Consider the following 23,742-nt stretch of genomic DNA (forward strand, 5'->3'; position numbering starts at 1 on the left):
AGCCGGTTACCATAGCCCATATAGTTTTTTTTTTTATTATAGGTAAACGGTTACTGAGTTTAGTTTTACTTCAAATTATTGTAGACCTAATAAAATCGAGAATATTCTCATGATGAAAAGTGTTTTTTGTGGTACCATTTTGTTAGATATGATCTTACATGTAAATATCTTTGATATCAAGTCTTTGATAATGAGATTCATCTTAGTTCTTTGTCCTTTGCGCAGTACATTTCTTTTAGCGTTTAATTTCCCTCTGACGTTTTGAACTGTACTCATATTTTTAATGCTTGGTGACTATTTGAACATTATGTTGTAAATAACACTGCCGCAAGTGAAATGCTTAATATTTAAGTTATTAATGTTCTGACATATTCATGTTTGTTGTCTGTCTAAAACAAAGCTTAAGAACAAATTTAGAATTACTGTTTACTGTTAAATGTTTACTATTGAATTTTAAAGAGGCTGATGGTTATATTTTGTCTTACAGTATCTGTTAATTGCATCCACTAACTGGACTAACGTTGTTTTAATCTAAATGCATATTAAATGTGCAAAAATGGGAAATAATTGCTTTGCAAGGCATGTCTAAATAAATACAGAGTGTCTTTAATATTCACTATTGTCGGACTCTTTGTGGCCTTTTCTTTCCATTTCAATATATTAAATATTATATGCAGTACCGTTGAAATGTTTGTCATGTTTATGTTTTTTAAAGAAATTGGTGCTTTTATCACTTGCAATAAATTAATCAAAGAATGTTTCAAATGAATGCTATTTTCTCTTTCTCCAAAGCTTTAGTCATTTTAGTTGGTGATTTATTAACGTTTCTATCTTTTATACACACTATTTAGAATGTTTGTGTGTATTTCTGATTAAATCGACTGAGCTGCATCTACTGAAATACAAATGCTGTGTTCGAGCTGTATACATGCACAGTGGTACACAAATACTTGGTCTGTTTAGAATTTACTAAAACAGGAAGTGTTTTATATACAGAGCTTTTTGCTTTTACCATGTTTTTTTTTTTTTTTTTTTGTGATATCATTAGCAACTGGATTACATAAAGAGAGTAAATGTGAGTTACAGGACAGGAGTCAGTGCGGGTGTGTGTGTAGAAATGGGCAGGTATTCTGTTTTCTAGTCGAAAGAATCAGTTCCCCATTATGCTTTAGAATTGCAAAATGTGGAACTGATCAACAGAACACTGCCTGCTTACCACAACTACACTGACCAAAGACAGCCTACCCCTTTTTACACAGTAAAAAAGCCCTAGGCTTAAGTTTCAGTGTTGCTTTGCAATGTCAAAGTCAATCTGAAACTGTAACATTAGGAAGCATGTAGGCCTGTTGGCTAATATGATATGATCCTGAACTACTCATTTTCATTAGAGTTGGAATAATGTTGTTTTATTACGCATAGCATACTCTATTACCTACTTTTTTCTTCTTTTTTTGTGATCTGACTTGTCCTTTTCCTTTGTAGTTTCAAAATGCAGTGTAGATAACAGGCCTTGAGTTTCACTCGTCGCCCTCTGCTGGCATGATAGGAGTTGTTTTTTGGAACAGAGTCTGCTTTGTTTCTCTAGTGACTGTTTTGTGCACATTAAGCCACATTTGAAAGAGCATACTATTCTAATTTCTACCTATATTTTAAATATTTACACAGTATGCATCTACAAACACGCATGCATACTGTATAAATTATGTGTGATGTAGTGAAAGAACTAAAAGGAATAGAACAGAAGTAACTAGAAGTAATGTGATTTTTAACGTGACTTTAACCAAAAAGCATTGATATTTTTAGATAGCACTGAATGCCTGCATGCTTACTATTTCATATGTTTATTGTTGCATGCAAAGTGTATGCAAAATCTATTTTTGTTAAATTCGCAGTATTGGACAATACAATGCTCCAAGTATGACAGCATGTTTTTTAAATGACCTGTTTTCATGCATTGATTTTTTTTTTTTTTTTTTGCAACAAGAAACATTTTGATCTTTTTAAATATTTGCATATTGAATAGGCCTATTGGATTGCTTCTCTATCCAGCATGCATTGCTTAAACAGTTATGCAACAAATAAACTCAACTTGTGACTCACAAACGTTAAATGGCCTATTAGCCCTAACAGCTGTGCATGGACAAATTAAATGAGCCAGAAATTAGTTTTGGAAGTGAAGCTAGCGACAAACCCGTCACCATGCAAAGCAGTATGTGAGTCTGCAGCTCTCTCTAGTGGAGGTTTCTCATAATAATGGGTCACACAGCTCTTTGTGTTCAAACAGGTCAATGTTTGTCCAGCCTTCGTGTTAGTTTACTCAAAGCCAACAGGCAGAAAAACAAGCTCAATTGCCTATTGTTACTCAACGAAGATCAAATCTGATAAGGAGATAGACGCATCATAAATGAAGAATCAGCTATCGATGAAAAGAGTCTGATAACACCGAGTAATGAATTTCATTATTTGGAGAAGAACAGAAAATTAAATGATGAGATCGCATAAATGAATAATACCATGAATTAGAAATGCAAGCAAGCAAACCAGGAAATCATAGGTTACTATATAGGCTACTTTCCTTTTATACACAGTTTAGGGGTAAGATGCTTAAACATAGTTAAAAAACAAACAAACATTATTGTCTATAAAGTGGCAACGAATGTATTAAAATACACACGTCTACACAACCTACTTAGTTTTCATTAACAAACAATTTGCCATTGTACGTAACTTTTGCCTAATGTAATTAATATTTAGAATTGCATGCTTCCATTGGAGGGACACGACGAAACGTCAGCACGGTGTATTTAATATTCATGAGCCTTCGTTCTCTTCAGCTGGATTCGTCATTTCCCAAAGCGGCAGGCTTGAGCTCGGCTGAGTGAGGATTCAGAAACACAGCCGAACAAACATCACATCAAAAGATGAAAATGTAGACATAATTCAGAAGATGCGAATCGGAGACAGAACACATCATCAATCGATGACGATGGAAGACGGACTGGTGTCCGAAGACGATATATGTGAGTGTTAATTAAAACAGTCAGTCACAGTGTTGTAGTGCGGTTCAGACAGAAACTGGGGCAAGTGAAGTGAGAGAAATATATTCAATGGCTAAACATCACCTCAATGTATGAGGAGGTGGCTTATTAAACTGTGGTACTATACAAAAGAGACTCGTTTAGTAGGGCTGGGCTTATTTGTCAATGACAACCAGCTCTACTGATTATTTTCTAATAATATTCAAACGTAATATAAATCTTTTGTGACCATATATTTTTAAAAACCTTTCCAACAAGGACGCCACTCTTGCTTTAGATGTATCTAAACAGTTGGTACAATAAGCACATATCTCTGAAACATGAGATATGCATTTTGTTGATGCATGTTAACTTCGATCATGTATATTCTGCTGTTTGTACTGTACCTATTCAAATTATACAGTTATAATTTGTTATATACAGTTATAATTATACAGGGGATATTCAAATTAATTAACCAATCAGTAAAATCCTTTATCAGCTTTTTCCACTAAGAAACGGACATTGTTATTGTTATTATGTTTTGATTGATACTGTGAAGCTGCATTGATGCAATCTATATTGTGAAAAGCACTATGTAGATATACTTGACTTGTCTTGACCTGTATACACCATATATAACTCCTGTCACCTTCCACTCATTTCTCTCTAGTGCTTTGCTCCGAGAAGGAGTTTCATGATGCTGCGAAGAGGAATGACACTGTCAGAATGCAGGTGCTGATAAGAAGAGGGGTGGACATCAAAGTCAAAAATAAGGTGAGAGATATTGCCAATACTGAACCACCAGAAACATACGTGAACATTGCAAATCTGCAAGAACTGCTTGAGGACTGACACGTGCACAGTTGGTTCTGTACATTATTATATTCTAGTAAAATATGTTTCAAAATGCCCCAGGATGTTTGAAATAATATGTTCATACAAACGCTAAATAAACTATTATGTGTGTACTTCTGAACATGGTGGCACAGCAAAGCATGCTGAACAAACTGCACAGGAAGCTGTGTCAGAGGAAGTTATGTTGCCTTTCAGCATGCCAATTTCTCTGCCTGGAATGTTTTGTTTTTCCCAGTTATACACCAGAGTGTCGGACACACACATATTGTGGTCCTCGGCACAGGATATGACCCTTATTTTACCCCAGACAACATTATTATTTATCACCTTTGACCATGGTAAAACATGACTCGTGAGACATTGTTTCATTTAATGTGATTTTCATTTTACAGATGGACCGTAAGGCCCTGCACTGGGCAGCTGGAGCTGGAAGTGAACAGGCCCTGCGTCTACTGCTAGACCACGACATGGATGTGGATGAAATGGACAGCGTACGTGTCAAATGCTTTCTCTATGCTGTCAAACTGTATTACAGGGAACATTTTCAAATTCGGTTGCATTTTAGGCTGAATATTTTATAAAGTTTCATGTTTATTTGCTCTATGACCACAAATGAGAGAAATACTGCTCCACCTGGTACATTTTTAATGGGCTGCTGTTCATTCACCATGTGGCTCGTACATTACTGGAGGCTATGAGCTTGTTACACCAACAACAATTGTTGAAGAGAAAAAGAGTGGCCCTGAAGCCCAAGGAAAAATATTTTTAGATAACCGAGTAGGTTGGTGTCTGAGTGATATTCTTTTTTTTTTAAATATGTAAAATGTATATACAGAGTAAAGTGAAAGTGTTTAGAGACTGTAACTGATCAATGTTTCTTTTCTTTTTTAAGTACTTATAAAAAGTCCTCCTGAGGGTGACCATTATTTTTGTATAGTAAAAATTGTCTATGTCCTAGGAGGTCATAAAAAATTGTGTGGAGAATAATTAAATTATTTTACATAACTACACAGAGAGTTAAAATGATCTGAAAAATGCAGCTTATAATAAAAATAAATTTAGATAAAATATAGCATGTCAAATCAACTGGCCAGTTACAGTCTGTCAAAGCATTTTAGTGGCATTTCATACCCATATTCTACGCACACAGCGCTGCTGGTGAACTTTATCTGAATGGGATTGTTATCAAATAATGAAAGGTTCAGTAAGTGATTTCTGAGAAACACTGTTGAAAGTGGATTGGACCGAGCCGCACAACACACTTGTAGCCAATCAGCTGCAGGGGGCATGTCCACTCATGAGGAGAGAGAGTGAGCAAGAGGGAGATTTGAATTGAAGAAAGACTGTAGAAAGCGAGATGGCTGAGAGACATTACAAAATAGAAAAGGTCAGAAGAATATCACTGGAAAATAAGGGTTCTGATCAGGCAAGAGCTTTCGGCCCAGCGTTAATATTATATTATATTAATATTAGCTTTCCAGCATTGGAGAGACTGAAGTGGGAAGACCTGAAATCAGATGCAGAGGTTGAATTTTTTTTCTGCTCCATACGCGAGTAACAGTGCTTTTGAGTGTGTGTTGCTGGTGGCTAATAATGACAAACTCTTGCTTGTATTTATACTGCTTGTACAATTTTTGTTTTTTCCTTGTTCTTTCATAATCTTCACTTTATTTTCGCAAAGCTTTATTTTGCTTCGCTTCTGCTATGATAAAGAGACATCCACTCTTGCATTGCGGGTTCGTTTATTTAGGGGGCGAAGGAATGAAGGGAGGAGTGTGTTTGTTTTGGGTTGATTTAAAATATCAACAATGTTTCTCAGATATCGCTTACTGTTGTCAATTTAGGCTGGTGTTATTTCAGCTTTTGTTCATTTTTTATAGTTTTTGTTAATATTTCGAATTAGATATTTTCTGCTTTCGTTTTAATTTTAGTTAAAGTTTTAGTAATTTTTTGTGTTTTGTTCAAATGTATTAATATTTTCAAAGGTCATTAGTTTTTATTAACTTTTAGGCAAGGCAAGGCAAGTTTATTTATATAGCACATTTCATACACAATGGCAATTCAAAGTGCTTTACATAGAAGAAATTAAAATAATCAAAATAAATCAGAATAATTACAACAGTTTAGAATAAAAAATAAGAAATAATGAAAAATAAAAATTATGATAAAAATAAAATACAGTAAATTAAAACTATTTAGAATAAAATGAAGTGCAGTAACAGTCGGACGAACAGTGGCACAGTGCTCATTCTGAAATGATTTTAGATTATTTACATCTAGTTGTTTTAGTATTTCAACTTAAACTAAACTAAAATAAGTTATTTTATTTTTATTTCAAGTAATGGAAATGGTTTTTTATGACGTTCTTACTTGTTTTCCAGTTTGGTATGAATGCTCTGCTCTTAGCAGCGTGGTTTGGTCACCTGTCAATCCTAAAGATCCTTGTCTCAACCGGGGCAAAGCTCACCTCTGAAAACAAAGTAAGGCTCTTGGTAAAAATCCTTGACAAGTTTCAGATATCTTATATGAAGACAGTGGTAGCTTCTCACTCAATGTGCTCTGCTCACTCACCATACAAATGGGATTGTACTGTGTGTACTGCCCTAGATATAGACTTCAACATTAATTTCAATGCATCTCAGTGACTGAACTGTCACATTTCTTTTGTCCTCAGAATGGCTTGAATCTTTTGCTCTGTTCTGCCCAGAGGGGTCACATCAGTATTCTGAAGTATATCATGGAAGATCTGGAAAATGCGCAGCTTAATAAAGTCGACAAGGTGAGAAACTTTTTTTTTTTCTTCCCAATACCCATGATCTTGAAGTGTAATGTATTTTATTACAGAGATCTTATACACTTATAGCACACAGTACTCTGCTGTTGTGTGTTCTACATACTCACACTTACAGAGCCATTTGCAATCACCAAATAGCCTACATATGAAGAGTTCAGATGCAAAAGCCTCTAAATGCCATTTGAAATTTTCTTCTAAAATGACTATTTTTATCAAGCTTGTATATTTAAGTTCAGTAATTTCACTTAAATGGCAATGAAGATTACCTATTAATTGTCATTTAAGTGAAATTACTGAACTTAAATATACAAACTTGATAAAAATGGTCATTTTAGAAGAAAATTTCAAATGGCATTTAGAGGCTTTTGCATCTGAACTCTTCATATATCCAATTACTTTGATCTAGTGCAGATAAATTATGACTATTTTATGTGTAATCTATTGTATTTGTATCATGTAGAGCCAGACCGATCTATCGGCCGGCCGATATTAAGCAAGCTGACATTGTAATTATAAGGTAGCTTATAACTATAAGGCAATGATTATACTAATTGACTAATTATTATTTTATTTATCAGAACTTTAATATATTTTGATGTTTCTCTGTTCTATTGGGACAATAAAAGAAACAAGTTTTTTTTTTAAATGCATTATCATATTATTTTATTTAAAACTCACAAATAACTAATGTTAGGGAAATCTGTTAATGTTTTGTTGCGGGTTTCTGACATAAAAAATAAATAAAAAAATATCGTCCAATACAAATATTTGTATCCATATTGGCCTTCAAAATCCTTTATCGGTCGGGCTCTAATATCATGCCTGTAAACTCGTCACATTTCGACCAGGAAAGTGTTTGACCCATATTTTTTTTATGCAGGGTGCACTCAGTGTTGTAAATGTATCAACACAATAAATTGTCGACATAATAAATAATTGACAAGAAGCTAAAATAATTACAGAGGCCTCTGGTTATCTTACGGCGCCCCTTTTCATGACACGTATGTTTTGGCGAATGGTGGGACTATATATCCTCCACAATTGACTGCAAACTGGCATTCAGATCTGCTGCCATTTAGTTATTAACACCCAAATTCCAACAATCCGATCAATTTCTGAAAGACTAAATCAAGTCCCGCCCTACTTTTTTTGTCATTTCAGAAACAGTTTTCCTTGTATATATATATGGAAGAATATGGGGAAAAAACGCCTATTGGTATTCCCTAGAGCGAATATGGACTTTAAGGTGCTTTTACACTAGGGAAAGTTTTTAAAGATCGTTTGACTGATATGTGTAAGATCCGTTTTTGTGGGTGTGGAAAGAGTTGACACAGTTTGTCATATGATCACATGACATTTTGATCAAATATCAGATTTTTCTTGTAACATACTGTATTTGCAGAGAAAGATTTGCAGCATTCTCTGATTCATGTTGTAAGTGGTAAAAGTCTTTTGAGGCTCAGTTTTATGAATCGATTCAAGTCCCGAAAGTAGAAGAGAGCTGTTTTTCCTTTGAGAGTGACAATGATTGTGATGATTGCACAATGTTCATGCAAATTTCAGTTAAACATTTTCAAGGAATGACTTTGAACAATTGACTCAAGGAAGAGTTTTGTTGACTTAAAAACCAGACATTAAACAGAAACTTGAAAGCATAAAAATGATGAAGACTTCTTTCTTTTTCAATGTAATTCATAAATAGTAGGACATAACAACATTTTATCCATTACGTGTGGATTGCCAATATCAAATTGATTCACTTATATTATTTTCCTCTGTCTCTATGGCTTTTGTTACTTAATTCAGAGGTGAGGAAAATAAATGAATTGTGCACAGTCAATATGGATTGTGGGACATCTATTATGAATGTCAATTGTGATCTAATTGTGTCTTTAAAAATAGATTATGATAGCATTTATGCTATTCATTACACACAAGTATATGATGAGATTATGATGATGATTAAATCATTAATACCAATATCACATGATCAAGATTCTGGAGCAAGTTTCATTGTGCTGTCTGTCAAAACATTTTTATCACCCAATGAAATGTAATGTTAACAGCTGTAGAACATTTATGGACAGTAATACATTATGTCCTTTCTAAAGTGTCTCCGTTCTTCGGATGAGAAGTTAAATAAATATAAATGTAATGAATTATTAATAATCTGTTGTGTCAGTCAGGTAAGACGGCGTTTCATTTAGCCACAGAGCATGGACACCTGGAGGTGGTGGAGTTTCTCATTGGCGTGGGCTGTGCTCATGATCTCAAGGACAAGGTGAGTGTCACAGATGCACAGATGCTCCTCAGTGTGTGCTAATTAGATTTTCTCTACTACTAAACTCAGCAAAAAAGGTTTTAAGGTTACTGTATTTTAAAAATAATTTCATAAAATCCAAATAAGCTCTACTACAGATCTTTACTGTAAAGGGTTCAGCTGGTGCCAGTGTTGTAGTCGAGACCACCTGACTCGAGTCCGAGTCGACACCGAGAGCAGAGAGAGTCGAGTCCGAGTCAAGACCGAGTCCATAGAGAGTCGAGTCCGAGTCGAGTCCGAGACCAGAGACGGTCGAGTCGAGACCGAGACCACTGAGGGTTGATTACCTAATTTACTTTTATTTACTTAGAGAAATCCTTTTTTTTTTTTTTTTTTACTGAATTTACTTAGAGTTTAAAAAATATGATCAGTTTAGGGTAAAAAGGCCACATAGTAGGTGGTGTTAAAAGTAATTTTATTACAATTTGTCATGCGCAGTTGCGCACTAGAAAATCACCAATCACTGGGCGTGTCAATCAATTTAAAAAAATATTTTATTAACATACATTAATAATCATGAAAAATATTTTTAATTGAACTGGAGTGGACTCGGGGATAATTCCGAGTCCTAAAAAAAAAAAATGTTTGAGTACGAGTCAATTCCGAGTCCAAATGGACACGAGTCCATGAAAAGACCAAGACCATTAAAATATGGTCTCGAGTACTACAACACTGGCTGGTGCCACACCAAAACCTGGCTGATACTTTTGATATTGACCCCCGTCTTTGTCCAGGGACTCATTATTCCAGTTCTGTTCGTCAAATGTCTGTGAAAATAATTCAGTTTTTGCCTCTGTTGTTGAATCTTTTTATGTTCGCACAAATATTAAGAAATATACACAAATATTATGTTAAGACAATTTTTTGCTGAGTTTAGATGCAAAATACCAAAGTAGAGACCAAAGTGTGCCATGTAAACCAAGTAAAAACTGTAGACTTAAGTGGTGTGACACTGTGGTGTTGATATGAGGTCAAAGATGTGTGCGTTGTCATATGTTCATGAACTGCAGGAGGAGAACACTGCACTGCATTTGGCAGCTAAGCAAGGCCACAGCGACGTCCTACAGAAGATTATTGAGACCGGGGAGAACATTGATGGAAGAAACATTGTAAGCCTCAATCCAATTGTAATAGATTTTCTGGTTTAGTGGCGTTTATTTGCTTCACATTTTCATCTTTCATCAGGACGGCATGACTGCTTTACATTTGGCAGCTGAAGGCGGTCATTATGAGTGTATCAGACTGTTGCTGGAGGCTGGCTGCAATGTGAATGAACTTACTCATGTGAGTGCAATGTTTTATATTAGCAGAAGTCTTCATCATAACGAATGAGGTTTTCAACGTGTTAATGGTAATGCTAATGTGCTTCTTCTTATAGAACAACAGAACAGCTCTCCATCTGGTGGCCCAGCATGGCTCAATTAGAGAGGTCGGACTGCTGGTACAGGCTGGGATCAGTCTGGATTCTGTAGACACTGTGAGTACTAAAAAACTTCAGTTGACATTTCAACACCACAACCTGCTTTTCAAGAAGTATAACATTTATTGTAGAGCAGGAGAGAATGTTTGAGGGCCAAATTCATTATGGTTAATTAAACACATTAGCATATGCTGGGTGCTCAAAATGTTATGGAAAAGGGTTTGATTTTTAGGGAATGCATGAACTGACAAAATGTATACCTTGAAAGCAATGCAAGTCTACTTTGGGTTAAGTATCCGTTGGGTGCATAAATGATGTGTAAATGTATATTTCTTGTTGTGCCGCCTTCATCATGAACTTTTATTGTGGATTCAGATCTTCTTGCCAACATTTGTAAAATAACAGTTGCTGACTTAAAAACAATCAATCATAAAAATCACATTAATAAATGCCTTCCCTTTATATACATAATACATTCCATAATGCCCACAGCCAGACAGTAGACACTCCCATCTTAGGGAAAAAAATAAAACAACAAAACAAAGTAACATGATCATGATGAGGAGCATGTGATGGGGAATTGTGTGGAATTTTGTGGGTGTATTTGCAAATTTATCTGATTTAAATAATAAGTGAATCAGGTGCTAAAACGTCACAAATAAGTTATCATAAGACTACATTTTTTATTACATATTTGCAGGTTACTTTTCATGCATTATGTGCATGTTCATGTGAATCATTTTTCTTATTATAAAAATAAATAAAAGTGTAATTTAAGTGTTTGTATAGCTACAAAACAGTTCATTATTGCCTTCATATTAGGCTAATGAAGCCTAGTAGGCTACAACTAGACTCCCATAGTTTACAGCATTAGTTAAGAGAGTTGATTTCCTTGAGAAAATTTGCCATTTATTGTAACTGATATCCAAAATAATCAACATTGAATCGAATCGAAATCGAATCGAATTGCAAGCTTGTGAATCGAATCGAATTGTGAAATTTTCCATTGTACTTCATTATTCTATACCATATTCCTTGCCAGCAACATACGTCAGCTCTACACCTGGCAGTACTCAACAACTCCACAGAAATAGTGAAGGATCTTATCAATGCAGGATGCGACCTGGACATCTTTGACAATGTGAGTGCGGTTGAGTTTGAGTGTGGTTCATTTCACATTTACAAGCGGAAACGGTGATGATTTCATAGATTTTGAAAATGGCTCAAATATTGTTCCTCACAGCGGCTTCAAACTGCTTTGCACATAGCAGCAGAACACGGAAGGCTGAACATCGCTGAGATGATCCTGATATCTGGAGTCAACCTCAATCTACTCGACAAGGTGCAATTTCCTGTTATCATACATGGGTGTGGATGATATATTTTCATATTGTAATACAATTCTGATGAAACAATTCAACAAAAGATGTTTACTTTAAATGTTACAGCAGAGGAAGACATCACTTGATGTGGCAGCACGAGCCAACCATGTGAATGTTGTTGACATGATTATCAAAGCTGATAGATTTTACAAATGGGAAAAGGTATGTTCAGTGTACATTAGGTTTAAATTAGTCTTATTTAATTGTTATCTATCATAATTAAGATTGTGTGCTAATTTTAATGTGTTAATTTGCCCTCCAGGAAAATGTGACAAGTGACTCTGACTCTCTGGTGGGAACGAGTCTTACCTTTAAGCAAGACCATCAAAAGGAGACACAACATATCCGATCCGTCCTATGGAAACTTTCCTCCAAGTATCTCAATCCAGGCGAGTGGAAAACACTGGCTCGGCACTGGAAGTTCTCTGAAGCACATATTCGAGCCATAGAGCAACAGTGGACAGGTACACCATCTAATGCTGTGATCTGCTGCCGATAAATACATTGAAGCTTTTATTCAGCAAGGGTGCTTTAAAGGTGCCCTATAATGGTTTTTAAATTATTTTATAATGTTTCCTGGGTTGCCCTTATAATGTTAGTATGTTTTTTAGATCAAAAATAGTAATAATTTAGAAATAAAAGGCATTTTTCCTAGCCTGATTTTAGCCTCTGCTTTGAACACCCGGTTTGAAGGGGCGTGTCTGCTGTGTGTAACCGGCCTCTGCTGTGATTGGCTGACATGCTTGCATATGAAATAGCTATGTAGCCTATTACATGTGAAACTCTCTCGAATAATTTTACTACAGCTATTATAGATTTTTACTATTACAGCTATCGAGATTAACGAATCGTGAGATGTTTTTGAAGTATTTAGATCTATTCCCATCACATAAAGTGTTGCTGTGATTGAGCAAGCAAAGGACAGTGAGTGTGTCGATCGCGAGAATGAAGATTGCAATGCAGTCTCTCTACTCTCTAATGCAGCAGACACGATGATGTAAATACAGTTAACGTTAGAGTTTCGTTGTGCAGTGTAACGTGCGTCATTGAATTCATAACGAGTTTGGCAAGTGTCCAGATAAACTCGCGCTGTGATTGTTCTTTGATCGCTTTCTTTCTGTATATAATTCACAATTTAAATAAGATTTTTTTTTCATCCTACTAAAAGAAACGACGTGAAGTTGATTTTTAATCACTGGTCTGAGTTACTGATGCAAAAAACAGTATTGAACGTATTGATTTTTGAAGTGAAAGATTACCTGTCTGAACTTGAACAACAACACATCAGCTCGATCCGAGGCCAGCTCTTAGCAAGTTGAGGAAACAGTCGTCGGTGAAATGTTTTAAAAAAAATTCAGAGAAAATAAAATTAACCCATTGTTTCTTCAGAGGCTCGGACGAAGGAACTAGAATATACTTTTGTATACATGTGTACATCCGAACACTGATCAACTGCCATGCTTCGGCTGCGCAGCTCCGTCTCGTCTATCACTGAACATGGGCTGGCATATGCAAATGTTTGGAGTCATACATATTAATGATCCCGACTTTTACGTCAGAGTCGGTATTATGTGGAGATTCGCCTGTTTTTCAGGGGTGTTTTTCAAAAACGAGATTTAAGTAAGAAGGAGAAAACAATGATGTTTGAGACTCACTGTATGTCATGTCCATGTACTGAACTCTTGTTATTTAACTATGCCAACATAAATTCAATTTCACAGTATAGGGCACCTTTAAATTGATCATGACAGTAAAGACATTCGACAGGAAAGACATTTAAAATGTTAAAAGATTTCAAATAAATCGTCATGAAAAAAGTATCACGGTTTCTACACAAATATTAAGCAGCACAAATGTTTTCAACTTTGATAATAATAAGAAATGTTTTAAGAGAACCAAATCAGCATATTCAAATGATTTCTGAAGGATCATGTGACACTGAAGACTGGAGTAAATAATAAATCTAATAATTGCACCCTTGAGACTAATTTCAAAATGAGATCAATCTCAACACATTTAAATGTTTTCATTTTTTTTACAAAAAATACCAGGATTGAAAAGAAAGTGGCACTCAAATTGTGCATACAAATAATTTCCTGAAATATTTTAAATCAAAAATTCAAAATGTCTCTAAGTATGTGAGGAATCTTAGATAGATATTGCTCAGAAGTCTTCCTCACCACTACAACTCAGACTTTACTGAAACAGTTACAGTAGCCGTTAATTTGCATCATTTTCCCAGATGTAGTGTATTGTTCTATGATCATAGAGCAGGCAGCCCAAATGTGTTCAATGTGATAGATATCGGCTATAGTGATGACAAGCTCTGAACTTTAAAAGGTTCAAAGAGCCACAAGGAGCACGGGCACAGAATGCTGCTCATCTGGCTGCACGGTGTGATCACCGCTGGACAAAACCCCATCAAGGGCTTGTACGAAGGTCTGGTCGGAATCTCAAGGATCGACTTGGCAGGTGAATTCAGTTCATGTGTATAAGCTCTGTTCATAAACCTATTCTAATGCATCATATGTGCATTATTTCAGACTTTTAGGAAGAATTGCAATTTGGAAGTCATACGTAGAGTTCAATTTTAACCCCCTGGGGTTGGCCACGACCACCTCCCTTTTTTCTTATTTGAACAAAAGAGACTCAAATAACTCAGTAGATTTTTGTCATACAGATAAGTGTTATACATCATTCACTGTTGAGTGTCTACTTTGATTTGTCTACACACAATAATGTTGTGCTTTTTGCAAAATAACAAAATTAAACAGGATGGGCATTGTCGTCTCTCTCAGTGAGGTACATTCTGAAACGCTTAAGAAAATGAACTGAAACTCAGCGAATACTTGCCACACAGACATGAAAGTCAGTACAGTACAATACATTTATAAAGTAGGTTTCCAGTTGGGTTAGATGCTGGATTTTGAACAAAATTTGCCTCACTTGTAGCTTATATTTGCCAAGATCTGATAACTTAGAAAGGAAAAAATAGACATATTAGGATCAACCAAAGTTTTACATGCCATTTTGACTAGGATTAGGCCTAGATTGTAGGCAGAGAGGAAACACTCTTTATAACAGATCTTCTGAGTACTTATTAGTATTTTTAAAAGTTTCATTGTCTTTCATCTTCCCTCATTTATAACTTTCTTTTCTTCCATAAAGAAAGGATGCGACAGCAGGCAAATGCGGATCCGTCTTCTGCTAAAAAATGCAGTGCAATGTGATGGGAGATACATTGAGATCAGTCTGGATTGAGCGCAAACCAACCAGAAGATTGCTTTTGAAACACAGAGAACTAAGGGAAGCACACATACTACCTAAAATACAACCTCAGTGATGTGACTTCACAACAAGAGCAAACATTCACAGAAAACCAGACTTTGGATTGAAACTATACGTTTCTGTGGATCCAGATCTGTTACTTTTGGAGAACAGGTAGATATTGTTTCTTTTCTTTGTCGAAAAATTCACAAAGCAATAACATGTCAACTCTTTGGTCATGCTGAAAGAATTTTTTTATGAATTTCAGAATTTTGTCTTTATGTCCTTTATTTATTTGTAGTTGCAGTTCCCCTTTGTCAGCTCACTATGAAGTACGTCAGAAGTGATTCTGACAAATGGGGATCTTGCTCAAGAGCCTATCTACTTCGATTGTAACTAAACAAGCCAATGCACAATGGCATGCGATAATTTCACTAGCTGCTGTGCAGCGAGCATATAATGAGCGGTAGGAGCGTCGCATCCTGTCTTGTCTTTCGCTTGTTCTGAGAGTGTTTTAACTAAAAAAAAAAACGAGTCTGCTTCTTCAGGAGAATGCCTGGTGTTGGTGTTACAGCACAGGCAGTACTGGGTGCAATCTCACAGAGAGCAAAACAGCAGATTTCACAGCTCAGAATGTTGTACCTTCAATGAGAATGTGAGTGCTCACATCAGGTTTGCACTATCGTCCTGTTTGTGTAGCTGCCCGCGGTCAACCCTGGGTGCTTCAGCACCAGAGAGAGCATTTTCTTGAAAAAGTATACACATACATTGGCTTGTTTAGTTACACTCGAGCAAGATCTCTCCATTCGTCAGAATCACTTCCTTAGGGGAACGAGGGTTACTATACGTAACCGAGACGGTTTTCTGCTAAAATTGTTATTTTTAAAGGGTTAGTTCACCCAAAAATGAAAATTCTGTCAGTATTTACTCACCCTCATGTTGTTCCAAACCTCTATGTGTTTATTTGTTCTGCTGAACACAAAGGAAGATATTTGGAAGAATGTTTTAATCAAACAGATCTCATTCCCCATTGACTACCATAGTATGTATTTTTTCCTACTAAGGTAGTCAATGGGGAATGAGATCTGTTTGATTCAATGGGGAATGAGATATGTTTGATTCAAACAGATCTCATTCCCCATTGACTACCATAGTATGTATTTTTTCCTACTATGGTAGTCAATGGGGAATGAGATCTGTTTGATTAAAACATTCTTCCAAATATCTTCCTTTGTGTTCAGCAGAACAAATAAACACATTGGAAGAACATGAGGGTGAGTAAATACTGACAGAATTTTCATTTTTGGGTGAACTAACCCTTTAAGAATAGAAGCAAAACTAATGCTAACACCACTCCATTACCAAGGATACTGGGAAACACATGTTTAATGTGTTTAAATGTGTCTAATGTGCAGTACTGAGTCCTCCTGACTGAACACCTTGTTGATTATTATGGGATTCGCCAGACTGAAAGCCTGAACTTGATATTGTACAAATGTTATATCATGATTGTGGGGTAAAGGGTTGAAGACTGTGGTATGAAAATAATGGGGCGGCAGTGGCTCAGTGGTTCTTGTAGGTTGTCTACAAACTGGAAAGTTGGTGGTTTAATCCCCAGTTCCACCTGACCAAGTGTCAAGGTGTCCATGAGCAAGACACCTAACCCCCGCTGCTCCCGACGAGCTAGATGGCTCCTTGCATGGCTGACACCGCTGTCGGTGTATGAATGGGTGAATGTGAGGCAATGTGTAAAGCGCTTTGGTGGCCATTGGGTCTGTGAAAGCGCTATATGAATGCAGTCCATTACCATTTACCAAAATAAGAAAATAAACCACCACAGTATTTTATGCAGATTATAGCTTGGTTAACAATACTGATATCTCGATTTTAATCATTCTCATTTTGATATCCATTTGAAGCGCGCCTATCATCCAATAAGCTTTGTTTTGTTAATTTCATACGAAAGAAAGTTTTAGCTTTCATATGATTTTCAATTTTATTATGCAATTCAAACAATAGATACCATTTGGTGCTCTTAAATGAGCCATGACAGATTGCTGTAGCAATGAACCGATTATCAGTAGGTAAGTTAAAAGATACAGTACAACCTACTGAAATGTCCCATGTAATCGCTCAATCAGTGTTTCAAAAGCGGAAAGACGGAAAACTTTCAATATTGTAGTAATACCAACTGACAGGGTTCCCTGTACAGTTTTTACAGCATTACATGAGAGAGGCTAAAAATGACGTAGGCTACTGTACCTGATATCCAAAGCGATATTGAATCGCGATGGAAAATTAATCAAATCTCAAACTTCAAAATTCGAATCAAAATGTATTGTGAATCATGGAATTTGTGTCAATACCAGCCCTAATGCAGATGTATTTAATTATTCATAATTTCTGGATATGTTCAGCCTGCCTAAGCAAGATATATGTAAATGTTGGTTGTAATGTTTAACAAGCCTGCAAAAGTCCAAGACATAGTCTTACTGAAACTGTTTGATTTGTAAGTGTACTTGTTTGGCAGTCACAGTATGCAGCATGACCAGCAATGTTGTTGTTTGTTTGTTTTTTTAATTAAAATTAATTGTAGATTGCACTTTAACTATATCCAGAGATATCTTTGTTGTAGCTATAATGACTTTTGTAAGCATTTTACTAGATTGTGACTGAACAAGGTATTCAGTGCTGATCTAAAACAGGTCTTTTTAAATGTTAATATTGACATATGAAAATGTTTAGGTAAGATGCAAATTGGCAGACACCTGTGGTTCTTGGATAGTAACCACACAATACGTACACATTTCATTATGTACACAAACCCAACTGATAGGTGTTGTGACGCCACCTAGTCAAGTTGCAAACTGTCCAAGTAACTGGCTCATTAAACAAAAATCTGTGATCCTTTATTTTTGTTGATTGAAGGTTTTTGCAACGAAGTATTAGTGGTGTTTGCCAAGGCATTCTCCTTATCATGAGTATTAAACTTGTTAAGGTGCTCTGAGTGTCTACAACATAGACATATGCTGCACGCAGTTAAAGACAGCATGAAACGGAAGTTACGATTGTCTTTTCTTCCCTATTGTGACGTATATCAGAGTAAAAAGGCTTCTTGAACAAGAAAAAAATGTAGGGTGGGACTTGATTTTGTCCATGGGGAGATGATTGGTTGTGGTTTGCTATTGGTGGATGTCATGTGAGTGACGGGTTGTCCCGCCCTCACACCAGTAGAAACGTCATCACAGAAGAGAAGAGATGACGCTGCAAAAGGGAAAAGTTATTTTGATTAAAGATTACGAAGGAACATGAATTTAAAAAAGTTATGTGCATGGATTTATCACTTATAATAAACACTGCAATACTCAATTTAAAAAAAAAGAATTTGTTCATTTTGATTTCATGCCGACTTTAATGTGCTGGCTTTTAAAAAAAAATATATATATATTTTGACGTACCAGATCATAATATAATGGTACTTGATGAATGCTATATACATATACCAGGATATTCAGATGATACTGGTCCAAAAAAAAACTAAAAACAACAACAAAAAAACTAAAAACAACAACAAAAAAACATGCTTATACTTAAAATAGGATAAAGAATCTAACTAACTTACTGTGTTGTAGAAATTTATTTGCATGCCATAAAATCCTAATTCATTGATTGATTCTTATGAAAACACTCTTCATAAATCTTAAATAATTAATGCTGTATAGCTATAACAGTGTTTGAATTGTATGGTAATGATTTAGTGGTTCATGAATCATAACTGTAGAGTTGTTTTTACAAAAGTTGTTTTTTCTCACCAGAAAGAAAATACTAATAAATATAAGGTCTAATTATTACATTACAAACAAGGTAGAAAAGGCAGATTTGCACTCAATACAGAATTATTATTAGAAAGAAAATGCAAAACTTGTAATTGAATTACTGTACCAGTCATTTAAATAAGTTTTAAATCTACAACAATTATCAATATCTGGCTTTTGTGGTTAAACGGTTTTATTTTAAGTAAATAATGACACATTTTGATTTGTTTCCAAATCAAGGACTCCTCATAGGTAATTTGGAAAAAGTAAAAGATTTATACAATCTGGTGTTGAAATGAATTTCATTTTATATCAGTGCATGACTCAAATAAACAACAGAGATAATGATGCTGACAACATTCATACAAAAAAAACCCAAAACAAATGCAAAACAGAAGATAACCCAACATACAAAAGGCAGAAAAATAAATTCAAGGAGTAAAAAGTGCATTTTACGTATATTGTGTAAGGCAGCCGGGTCAAAATACGGCACTATATGAAAACCCTAACTATGTAATCAATTTCACTTATTTACAGTCATAATATTATATCAAAATATTGTTTATTTTCCATAAAGTAAAAATAGGCTCTATAAAGTCCATTCACATTTAACTGACTTAAAGGTAATAGAAACAGAAAACCGAAACGTGACCTCTAAATGTTGTGTAGCTAAATCAGGTCAAATTCAGGTCCTGATTCATCTATTCATCATTCAGAAAAATGTTTGCATGAAGCCTCTATGATTCATCATCACTCTCACTGTTGTTGCTCAGATTTGTCCTTTGCACCTCCAGCTCCTCTGCGCTGACCATCTCTGGACTGATGGCGGCGTACCGTGTCCCATGAAACTGGCGCAGGTGTATCTACAGATTAACAATGCAAATTAACCAGAGTAACAATGCAAATTAAGCCCCTGAATTCACAACCCTATTTTAACGATCTAAGCACATGGTCTAAAGCGCACGTGTCCAATCCAATTTTGCTAGTTTGATGACGGGATAAATGAATAATGGGTGTGTTTTGGGCGTAACATGCAATAAACCAATCAGAGTCTCATCTCTCGTTCCCTTTAAAAGCCAGTTGCACTCACGCCGTGGCGGATTCGCTATTTGCAAACGGAAAAACTGAACGCTTCTCCAGAGAGCAAACGGATCTGCTCGTCCGCACTTTAAATAACAAAAATTAATAAATACTGCGCCATTGACTTTAGACCAGGTTTTTGTTGGTCAATGACAGTCTATTTCAGTTGCCTCAAAATAGCAACGCACCAACAACACGCCTGAACACACCACGTTTTCAGACCATATGCGCACAAATGGGCAAAAATGCATTTGCTATTTAAACGATGTGCTGCAAGACTTGAAAATGATAACTGCGTCAGGCTGAAACCAGCAAAAAAACACGTTCGTCATCACACTGCATACACTGGGCCCTAGGGCTAGGTGTGTCGTTGTTATTGCTACTCAAAGATTTTAAGCTTGGGTATCATAAAAGTGCTCCATATGTCTTCAAAACAGACTAAGATTTATGTTGTTATTCACTAGCTTTGTTTCCATCCAAAGTTGCAATTTTTTCGCATAAAACATCTGTGAATAAAGCAACATTTCCATCCCATGTTCAAGAGAACAAAATAATCACTTCCTGAGAAATTGGCACAATATCTGTAATAAAAATACAAGTTGCTGGAATGGGGAAAGCCACAGTGGCTATTTTTTCCAACATTATGAATGACTTTCGCCTGAGAACGCACAGATGAAAAGCAATAAACGCTGTCATGTTATTTGCCGTTCGGAGGCAAATGACTGGTTTTTGAGAACGTGATCATGTGGGACAGTTCTGGAAGGTCATTATGATAGAATTTGGCTCAGGCATTTCAGAATGATCAAACCAACATTTAAGATGCTGTGCAATGAAATTGGCCCACTTAGCTAATCCAGCAGTCCAGTCCAATCACATCCTCACTTGAGGAAATTCACTTTTTTTTTTTTGCTACACATCGAGGGATTATTCAGCAAATGTGTTTCCATTGTAGGTTATGCGCACGTCTGCTTATTGGATCCAGCTTTTTTTTTTTTTTAAATGCGATTCGCATAAAAACAGGTGGATGGAAACAAAGCTACTGATAATAATCTTCCCCTCCAGTAAGACATTAACTGCTGCAACCAGAACAAATTGTGAGTTTTTAAATTCAAGAATGAATAATTTAGACCAGCTTTTTGAGTTAGATAAAAAGTTTTGATTTGTTCAAGAATTGGACATTGTGACAGCTAGGACTTAAATAACTGTTTCTCAGAAAAAGCTTCCAATGATTTAGAAACAAATCATACTACTTTACAGGGTTTTTGCTTCTTTTTTGAAGCTTCAAATTTTCTTCATACTATATATTACACAGAAGAAAGAAAATCATTGGGGTTTGGAACAACACCAGGGTGAGTAAATTATACAAATTGAAATTTAGGTTAAAATGTTCCTTTAAACAACTTGAAAAAGTGGACTCACTTGTATGTACAGGTTAACTTCTGCGCTTCTGCACAGATAGGGGAAGTTTCCGCCGGTTTTGAGATGAGCTCTTCGAGCATTTGGGTACAGCTTATACATCTCTTCCTTTGCCTCATGTGATAGGGCACTCTGATCAAAAACCTTAGAGAAAAGAAGGTCAAAATCATTTAAACTGTTTTTAACAGTTTCATTTTCTAGCCTATTTAAAAAAAAAAAGACCTACATCCATTATGGTGACAGCAACATCCTTTATCTTGTGAGGTTCCACGTAGGAATTTTGGCAATTCAGCGTGAGTCGAGAAGCCAGTTCACTCTGGTTCAGGCTTTCCAGCTGAAGCACAAATAAACAAAGCACACTTTGTTGATAAATGAGCAAAGACTGAGACAAATTTATCTTCACAGAAGTTCACACGTCAGTATAAGATCTATTACTAACAACATCAATCCAGCTCAAGTACAAGCACTAGATTTGGCTTGATTTATTTTTATTACCCAGTACAATGAATATTGGCACATTTACATGTTTAACAAAATCCGGGTAGTTTTTCATGGTAAATGTCCTTATGGCAAAAAATTGACATGGATGTTTTTCTGTAGCCTTTTTTTTTTTTTAATGGAGGTGGGTCAAAAGTTGTAGAATCACACTAATAAATTATGTCATCAAAACTTCCAAAACAGTTAGTATAGTAGAAGTACTCACTCTGTCCACCATAAAGTCAATTGCATCTGCCATTTTTGGGTCCACAGGTCCTTTGGCGAAGTTACCAAGCACGATCTTTTTGAGCATGAACGCAGGCATCAACCAGAAACTAGAAAAGAAAGAGAATGAGAAAAAGTCCACAAGGATGGAGACATTACTACTGGGAAAGTTATCAGTATTCTGTAAGTCTTTACCTGTTTGCTGCCCATGTCTGGTTGAAGATCGATGTGTCACTAAATGAGTTGCACAGGACTAGAGAGTGAACTCTGGGAGATTTATGTGTGACTTCAGCAAATTTCTGAGCCAGGAATCCACCCAGAGAGGCACCGAACAAGTGCACCTGCACAGAGACACAAAACAAAAACAGGTTGTGAAAGAGACTTGTGAATTCCCATCTTGCATGCATATAAAATAAACAATTTCCCATACCTTGTCAAGTTGTAAGTGGTCTAAAAGCTTCCTGAATCCATCACAAAATTCCAGCAGATCCCAATAGACAGGATACTGGAGCTGTGTAAAGCAATATCAAGTTACAAGCAAGCAATAGTATCAGAAGAGCAGCACAGGGCATGTTGTTTACATAAATGACCATGTTTGGAATGGCAAGCAACCGAATAAACCCTATTGATTAACAAATATCTTTTATAGCAGCCATGTCTATCTCTAGTTAGTGTCTGAGAGAGCATACTGAAATGACGCGGTAGCCCCATCCGGAGAGAGCCAGGACCTGCTGGAAGAAAACCTCTGCGGTGCCGCTCACGGGTGGGAGGAAGATGATGGGACATCTGATATTTTTCGGCCCAGCATCATACAACGACCAGACTTTACTGTCATCATCATCCACAATTATCTAAAGACACAAAGGCAGAAATTCTCACAAATTAGCTACATTAGTATCATATGACCCAGAAGGGAAACAAAACATAATTTACATTTGATACAGACTTTTTATTCTCGTTTTAATTCTACTAGCATCCTGTTTTCTGCCCTAATTCAAATAAAAACGATGAGATAGATAGACTTACTCTTTTCAGAGGTACAGTGCTTCTGAACCAGTTATAATCAGGAGATACTCTTATCTCCTCCATTGCTGAAATGCAAATTAAATGTTTGATTAAATAGGTGCAAGCCTCTCGGAATAACTGACATGATCAACACAATTCTTGTAATTTAGATGAAAAGAAGAGGTATTCAGTGAAATTTCGTTTCATAAAAAAAAAGAAGAAACATCTATCTTTATTGACTTTACACCCCTTTCATGTATTTCACCATAGAAAACATGTGACTAGAGTACAAAACGTTCTGGTGAGTTAATACGACAACTGAACATACATACACAATTCCAGCAATTATAACACAAAAATAATGGTATCTCTAAAATACTCATTAAAACCGTCATGAGAGTGTTTAAGATGTTCGAAAATACAATATATGCCCCTACTAAACTATTGTTTGTGTACGTTTCACGGCGACGTAAATCAGGAGACCATTTCGAGCAATAGCTGAGATAATGTTACCGTGTCGATTCATGAAATAAATCACCTTTTAATGCCTTTCATCCACAGGTTTGAAAAAACATTGTATCCTTTCGCTACATCACATGACAGCAGCTTCCGCAGCCAGAAGAAGCAAAGAGCGATTGACTGCCTACGATCACACCAGCCAATCAG

The 23,742-nt window shown here is 35.9% G+C and overlaps 2 protein-coding genes across 5 annotated transcripts; one reads left to right on the forward strand and one right to left on the reverse strand.

Moving 5' to 3' along the window:
* The first annotated feature begins 2,827 nt into the window (after positions 1 to 2,827).
* On the forward strand, positions 2,828 to 21,497 carry ankdd1a (ankyrin repeat and death domain containing 1A). Of its 4 annotated transcripts, XR_016168205.1 has the most exons (16): positions 2,828 to 3,020; positions 3,691 to 3,794; positions 4,268 to 4,366; positions 6,257 to 6,355; positions 6,550 to 6,654; positions 8,852 to 8,950; positions 10,000 to 10,098; positions 10,175 to 10,273; positions 10,368 to 10,466; positions 11,452 to 11,550; positions 11,653 to 11,751; positions 11,858 to 11,953; positions 12,054 to 12,255; positions 14,132 to 14,263; positions 14,964 to 15,232; positions 21,233 to 21,497. XR_016168205.1 is itself a non-coding variant. In XM_089129782.1 (15 exons), the coding sequence occupies exons 1-15, from the start codon at positions 2,948 to 2,950 to the stop codon at positions 15,019 to 15,021; spliced, it is 1,566 nt and encodes a 521-aa protein (XP_088985908.1). In that variant the 5' UTR covers positions 2,828 to 2,947; the 3' UTR covers positions 15,022 to 15,969. The 4 variants fall into 4 exon arrangements, 3 of the variants coding, with proteins under 3 accessions (XP_088985908.1, XP_088985904.1, XP_088985913.1); XM_089129782.1 differs by lacking the exon at positions 21,233 to 21,497 and having other exon boundaries at positions 14,960 to 15,969; XM_089129778.1 differs by lacking the exon at positions 21,233 to 21,497 and having other exon boundaries at positions 14,964 to 15,969.
* spg21 (SPG21 abhydrolase domain containing, maspardin) lies at positions 18,681 to 23,742 on the reverse strand. Its single transcript, XM_039659127.2, has 9 exons — positions 23,615 to 23,742; positions 23,098 to 23,162; positions 22,761 to 22,922; positions 22,502 to 22,582; positions 22,267 to 22,412; positions 22,073 to 22,181; positions 21,596 to 21,703; positions 21,373 to 21,513; positions 18,681 to 19,736 (listed from the first exon to the last, which is right to left on the reverse strand). Exons 2-9 carry the CDS (start codon positions 23,158 to 23,160, stop codon positions 19,611 to 19,613), a joined length of 936 nt encoding a protein of 311 aa, XP_039515061.1. The 5' UTR covers positions 23,161 to 23,162; positions 23,615 to 23,742; the 3' UTR covers positions 18,681 to 19,610.

Source organism: Pimephales promelas, chromosome 1, assembly GCF_988280905.1.
Source record: "Pimephales promelas chromosome 1, fPimPro1.hap1.1, whole genome shotgun sequence".
Taxonomy (NCBI): Eukaryota; Metazoa; Chordata; class Actinopteri; order Cypriniformes; family Leuciscidae; genus Pimephales; species Pimephales promelas.

Excerpts from the sequence above, each read along its gene's own strand:
- spg21 (XM_039659127.2), bottom strand. The coding sequence starts at position 23,160 with ATGGAGGAGATAAGAGTATCTCCTGATTATAACTGGTTCAGAAGCACT. Across the intron at positions 22,923-23,097 it reads GCACTGTACCTCTGAAAAGA|ATAATTGTGGATGATGATGA; the intron begins GTAAGTCTATCT and ends TTGTGTCTTTAG. Across the intron at positions 22,182-22,266 it reads CAGACATGGGCAGCAAACAG|TTTCTGGTTGATGCCTGCGT; the intron begins GTAAAGACTTAC and ends TTTCTTTTCTAG.
- ankdd1a (XM_089129778.1), top strand. The coding sequence starts at position 2,948 with ATGCGAATCGGAGACAGAACACATCATCAATCGATGACGATGGAAGAC. Across the intron at positions 11,752-11,857 it reads ACCTCAATCTACTCGACAAG|CAGAGGAAGACATCACTTGA; the intron begins GTGCAATTTCCT and ends TAAATGTTACAG. Across the intron at positions 12,256-14,131 it reads CATAGAGCAACAGTGGACAG|GTTCAAAGAGCCACAAGGAG; the intron begins GTACACCATCTA and ends GAACTTTAAAAG.